Source organism: Phragmites australis, chromosome 10, assembly GCF_958298935.1.
Source record: "Phragmites australis chromosome 10, lpPhrAust1.1, whole genome shotgun sequence".
Lineage (NCBI taxonomy): Eukaryota > Viridiplantae > Streptophyta > Magnoliopsida > Poales > Poaceae > Phragmites > Phragmites australis.
In genome coordinates, this window is record NC_084930.1 from 19,504,942 (window position 1) to 19,507,270 (window position 2,329).

The 2,329-nt window shown below is 41.1% G+C and overlaps 1 protein-coding gene across 2 annotated transcripts; it reads left to right on the forward strand.

Moving 5' to 3' along the window:
- The first annotated feature begins 450 nt into the window (after positions 1–450).
- On the forward strand, positions 451–1,988 carry LOC133883549 (uncharacterized). 2 transcript variants are annotated; one of them, XM_062322901.1, is made up of 4 exons: positions 451–668; positions 776–985; positions 1,108–1,278; positions 1,714–1,988. In XM_062322901.1, the coding sequence occupies exons 1-4, from the start codon at positions 657–659 to the stop codon at positions 1,771–1,773; spliced, it is 453 nt and encodes a 150-aa protein (XP_062178885.1). In that variant the 5' UTR covers positions 451–656; the 3' UTR covers positions 1,774–1,988. The 2 variants fall into 2 exon arrangements, with proteins under 2 accessions (XP_062178885.1, XP_062178884.1); XM_062322900.1 differs by lacking the exon at positions 451–668 and having other exon boundaries at positions 676–985.
- The last annotated feature ends 341 nt before the right edge of the window (positions 1,989–2,329 follow it).

Below are 2,329 nucleotides of genomic sequence, written 5' to 3' on the forward strand. Positions count from 1 at the left end.
TCGGTATGCTCGCTATGATTAATCTTATTTTAATCATGTTGAGTATTACTCTGTCGTTCATGTTATTAAGTATATTAGACATGTATAGTTCTGTTACATTTATGTCTAAGACTATACTCTCGTTGTACAATAATGATGGTATATCAGTTCTTATTCATAATTTACCTTGAAATTAAATTAAATTAAACCTAAAAATGCGGTTATATCCAACATTAGGGGTGGGATTTTATGAAATTATTAGACCATAAATACTGGGGTTATATGTCACAGACCATGTTACCCGGGTTTTCTGATACAACGACCAAACTATCTTGTGTTTCTGAAACTTGCTCTTACATTAATTTTAAGGCGAAGAATATTTTGAATTGTGTGCCCCATCCTCTTACACTTCGCATTACTTCTTCTGCGCAGTAGGATACGTATCCGTATCATTCAGCAGATCTGCATGCAATGAGCCTTTTGCTTTCCTTCTGCACTCCAGCCTGTTGCTCCGTGCCGTTTACGCGCAATTAATGCAGACGCTCCCCCTGCATGCACTGGCACCGCCACGACAAAACGTTAGTGCATATAAATCTGCACGCTGCATCACCGCCTTTCTGCTGTACCAGCTCGATTAGTTGTTACATAACCTGACCAGCTTAGCTCATCCATTCGACATGGAGATGGAGGTGAGTGAGATCAAGAATGAGCAACAACTCATATGAAACATCACTTGTTTCTTCTATGCTAAACATCACCTGTCTTTGTGACCGAGCGTATGTTGTTATCATACCAGACGATGATGGGTTGCCAGATCCCGGCGTTTGGAGTGTGGAACTACTGCAACGATCTCTCCATCACGCAGTACTTCGACTCGGCCATGCAGGCAAGGCTGATGAAGCGCTGGAACCGTGGTGGCGGCGTCGGTGTCGAGAAACGTGCCTCTGGTGAACAGCTGGTCTTGTTCAAGACCTCCCCATTTCCACGCAAGCCAGCCCAGATTAAGGTATGCAAGATCAGCATTCAGTAACTCCGGTGGTTTTGCATAACGTATCCTTTGTCAATATAGATAGTTAGTCTATTAATCTTTTCTTTGGAGTTCACTAATTTGGTGCGGTATTGGGTCAGGTGATAAGGAGGGAAGTGGAGAAGCACTGCAACGGCGGCGAGCTGCTGCCGGATCCCGGCGTGGAAGGTGAAGATGGAGGCTGCGCAGTGAAGCGTAAGGTTGCTAGTAAGGCTGTGGATGAGGACCTGTACAAGGTGCCCCAACCACTGCTACATCGAAAACCTAGAAAGGTAGGACACTAGAAAACTTTAGCCAACTCTTTTTGTCCATTTCTTTTTGGTCTTCTGAAGAAACCACAACTGTTTAAATCGTTAAGCAGTTGGTTTTTTGTAAACAATGCGTACATTAAAATAGTATACTAATATGTGTGTTACTGATGATTTGACAAGTTGGTCCGATATTCAGATAATTAGATAGCGTCTTGACCATTTTTTTGACAAAAAGATTTTACTAGACCTACATAGTATCCATAAAGACAAAAAAGTATTAGCCGTTCATGATTTCATATTTTCACTGCTGAATATCAATTCATTTTTGCTCACGCAATGGGAGGCAGCATGCACTTATTAATGGGGAATTATTTATGTTTCGATCATAAAATTAGATTGATAGCATCGGAAGCGTTAACCTTCAGGTCTTACAGTATTTAGTTGTTAATTTTTCAGATGAGGAAGGTGGTGTGGAGCCTGTGGATTGGGTGCCTGGGTTTGGACTGCATCGCCTGACAAACCATGAACACCCAGCTTATTATTTGTATCTTCAATATCGTGAAATATAATTGTTGTCCTACCGGGACCAAATGCTAGCGTGTTTTGGCTCTACTTCAGGTCCCCTTTAACTCTTTGCTCCGATCGTTTTGCCAGTATCAACTGGTCTTTATTTATTTGTAACATCTGCAGTTTGATGAAATTCACCATCGAAGGTGTTGTTGGTGTGTAAACTGTACAATTCGGGCTGCTCATGGCTCTCTATCCAATAACGTTGTCTCTACTCATTTCCTCGATTAGAATTATTTTTTATTACACATTTTTACTACCGTGCGAAGTACGTACAGTTGAACGACATGTTCCACAAAGAAGAAAACGCTATTGAACGAGGGTAAATTTGGGATTTTAGACAACAGACACCGCCGTATTTGAGAAAATAGACAACATATTGACGTATTTACAAATTTAGTATCCGTATTTGAAACCTCAAACACCGAAAACTGACTTTCGGTAACTCAGAATCCGAAAACAGCACACTGTAAATAATACCGTATTCGGCAACTGAGTTGCCGAA

Bases quoted from the DNA above. Each gene is read 5' to 3' on its own strand.
- LOC133883549 (XM_062322900.1), top strand. From the start codon at position 758: ATGTTGTTATCATACCAGACGATGATGGGTTGCCAGATCCCGGCGTTT. The intron at 986-1,107 runs GTATGCAAGATC...GTATTGGGTCAG, and splicing joins GCAAGCCAGCCCAGATTAAG to GTGATAAGGAGGGAAGTGGA. The intron at 1,279-1,713 runs GTAGGACACTAG...TTAATTTTTCAG, and splicing joins TACATCGAAAACCTAGAAAG to ATGAGGAAGGTGGTGTGGAG.